Genomic DNA, 3,621 nt, shown 5'->3' with positions numbered 1-3,621 from the left:
CTAATTCTTACCATAACCCAGAGAGATCCTTCTGTAGCAGCTTCTATGGTAGCAGCTCTTGGCATGTTATTTAACATGAGTGCAAGTTCACCGAAACTCCCACTGTTCTCATACGTTCCCACTAACTTGTTCTTTTCCTCCTCGGTGCTCACATATATATTATACACGCCGCTAAAAGAAACCAATATTTAAACCTTAATAAAATCAGGTTACAGCTTAAAAATATACAGTCTTTATATTTACACAAATTGGCCAGAATTCAAACAATGCATTTTTCGTTTTGATCAAAATATAACCAGGCCATGGTTTAAACAATGTGTAATTTTTATCTCTACACAAGCTGACCATGTTTCTAACGAAACATATATCATTGCCGCCATATCTGGAGTAACCCTCACAGCTACGTGTCTAAAACATGTAAACTATAATAACTGTTTTATATTATCTGATATATATATATGCATTTTATGTCAAATGTCTTAGCTGTTAAAAAGGACAATGTGCGTGAGAAGTAAAAACATATGATGTACAAGTTCAGGAATGGGTTCGAAAGAAAGAAACTTGTCAAACATTTGAAAACACGTGCATCAGATTTACAGTCAGTGTGTTTACATACTAGTGTTTATTTCATTTTTATCTTCCTACAAGTTACCTATGTTTTGCCTTTTTTTTTTCAAGAAAATTATATTGTTAATTTGAACAACTTTTAATTTCAAAACATACGTGATCTTACGCACTCATTAATCGGTGTAGGTTTTGGAAACTTTTATTCACTTATTGCTCGTCGAAAATGGCATGATTGATTAATTCATTGATTGCAGATCTACCCTTAGAAATAAGATAGAAATCATGATTGATTTGGTCACTGGTTCCAAGTCGATCCTCAGAACTGGAGGAGACACCATAACTGATTGATTCACTGACTGCAGGAAGACTGAATTTGTCTTAGGAGGCAGGGATAACGTTAGGGGTTTTTATTAATAAAATACTTTTTATGCCAATATATGTAAGTGTACATTAAACGAAGTACTTAAGTTATCTCATTCATTGTTAAAAACTTCACAGCGCTATAAAATATTAATGCTCTATTGTCTCAACATTAAATTTTAATAACATTTTACACAATTTCAATTCTAGTCGATGTTTGCTTACTTTTGTACGACGTAGAAATAATCACCGTCATCACCTTGCTTTATCACAACTTGACCAGGCTCCACCTGTCAGAACAAAAAACATGTTACTTCGACGATAGTGTAGCTTTGGACTGTATTCATCCTTAATAGTCTTCTTTATTCCTAATGTAAAAGTGTTGACAAAGTTGATCAACTGATTCAGAATTTAAAAATTCCGAGGCCTAACATACTAGTACTTAATGTTTTAACTAACTGTTAAAAGGTTTCAATTCTGACCTCTTTTGTATAAAATAATAATAATACTATTTTATCATTGTTCAGTAGGTAATAATTTCACAAAGAAAAAAACATCATAAACTGTTTATTTAATTACGGAGCCAACTGTGAATCTACGAACAATTCTCAATCAGTAGTCTAATAACTGGATTTATACATAATTATTATATTATATTAGACAATTATTATTCTTCTGTTTATTGAAGAAATAATTAAAAGGAAAATATTAAACAAGAACTAAAATTCAATCTGAAATCAATACAGAAGGTAATAATGCTTTATACGAAATATCTGCAAATGCTAATGCGGTGGCATTTAATCGCAGATGTGAGCTGTGGCGTCACGTTTAGCATTATATATTTGGTTCAAGGCGAATTTGCAACCATTCGATTGTGTAATACTGTCACGGAGAAACTTATGCCTGGGGGATGATGTCACAGACCTTTTCGAAGAAGAAGAATCATATAGCGAGATTTTTAAACGATGTAGAAGCAAATAACACAAAGTTTCGAAAAAGGAAGTCTTTAATGTTTCTATGGCTAAACGATGTAGAAGCAAAGGACACAAAGTTTCGAAAAAGGAAGTCTTTAATGTTTCTATGGCTAAACGATGTAGAAGCAAAGGACACGACGTTTCAAAAAAGGAAGTCTTTGATATTCTCTATGGTAACACATACAAATTTAGCCGGTAGAGTGTAGAAGACCACATTCAAGACGATCAGGGGCAAAGCTACTCCTTCTTACTCTCGTAAACCATTGGAATTAAACTAAGTATATCTCTTGTTACCATTAACAAGACAACACACAATAGTTTAAAGTCCAAGAAAACTCAGAAGGAAAAAGGTCCCAAGCTTCTAGCCATTACTCTAGTTACCATTAACAAGACAACACACAAAAGTTTAAAGTCCAAGAAAACTCAGAAAGAAAAAGGTCCCAAGCTTCTAGCCATTACTCTAGTTACCATTAACAAGACGACACACACAAGTTTAAAGTCCAATAAAACTCAGAAAGAAAAAGGTCCCAAGCTTCTAGCCATTACTTTAAATCAACACATACTTTCACGGAAAAGAGGATTCGTCAAATTCTCCGACGCAGCTCCAACTGTCTTTTGTGACGTAATATGATTAACGCTGACGTTGAAAATTAATGTTTACGTTCAGTGGGGAGTATATGGAAAGTTTATCAAAATTTGTGCTTAAAGATTGGTCTCACCGTCTCTTGCAGAAGCTTGTTAAAATGGAAATTTTAGTGTTAGCAGAATTATGTAATCCTGACTATGAAACTAAGCGCTATGCGGGAAGTGGCTCCAGAAACCTGGAAGATCGTCCTCACAAAATGGGATTAACCTCAGTAAATCCATAAGGATGTGATTAACCTCATTAAATCCACAAGGATAAAAAAAAAACAATCGACATTTTTATATACGTCTACAATGAATATATATATATATATATTAAACAGATGATGGTTCAATTATCGTATATGCAAATTAGATCTGTACTGAATACGTAAAAAAATGATCAACAATTAACGTTTTTATTATGATGCCACTGAATATTACCGAAAAAAACAATCTCCGTGCACGATGTTCAGGATGAGGAGAAATGCAATATTTGTGCCAGCTCATTTCCATTTAAATAAAATTATATCAGAAACGAACATACTCACCTTTTTTTCAAATATGGCATCCAGGACTTGTTGCATTTGTTGCTGAAAAAGTAAAACAAACAGCGCAGCATTTAGTAGTATTCTTGCTTATAGTAATATTCATATTATCAGTTCTTCTGATTGCATTTTAGGCATGAGATCTGTTTAAATAACAAATTATTTGTGTACTTTTTTTATATATATCCATAAGATCCAAGGTGTATTTAAAATTGAGTAATGTTTTTTCTGAAACTAAACCAGTTGTATCGAAGCTGTTACAGGAAGATTATAAAAATAAACTACGGTAACCATGCGTAATAAAATAAGAACAAGTTTTGAAAATCAAACTCGAGTCGAACCCACATCAGAAGAAATAATTTATATTTTTTTGAGTCTACTTCTTTCACATTTAACCGCCAAAGTACACAATAGGCTATATGCACTGTGCCCATTTGCGAGTATCGAACCCCGCTTTTTAGAATTATAATTCCTCAAGCTTCTAGCTGAGCCATCGAAAGGGGGCAGGGGTTCTTTTGTGGTCTGAAAGAAGAAAAGTAAATTATATA

General features: G+C 33.1%; 1 protein-coding gene across 1 annotated transcript in view; it reads right to left on the bottom strand.

The window, feature by feature from the left end:
* The window catches only part of LOC106471442 (cAMP-dependent protein kinase type II regulatory subunit-like), a gene marked incomplete at its 3' end in the record, with an annotated part of 59,116 nt that overhangs the window by 2,654 nt on the left and 52,841 nt on the right, over positions 1–3,621 (bottom strand). The window contains exons 5-7 of the mRNA XM_022400054.1: positions 3,077–3,118; positions 1,153–1,217; positions 12–171 (exon numbers count right to left, since the gene is read on the bottom strand). Coding sequence (XP_022255762.1) covers positions 12–171; positions 1,153–1,217; positions 3,077–3,118 — 267 coding nt within the window. The remainder of the gene's footprint in view (positions 1–11; positions 172–1,152; positions 1,218–3,076; positions 3,119–3,621) is intronic.

Source organism: Limulus polyphemus, unplaced genomic scaffold (assembly GCF_000517525.1).
Source record: "Limulus polyphemus unplaced genomic scaffold, Limulus_polyphemus-2.1.2 Scaffold4627, whole genome shotgun sequence".
NCBI classification, from domain to species: Eukaryota; Metazoa; Arthropoda; class Merostomata; order Xiphosura; family Limulidae; genus Limulus; species Limulus polyphemus.
This window is presented reverse-complemented; position numbering and strand designations above follow the sequence as displayed.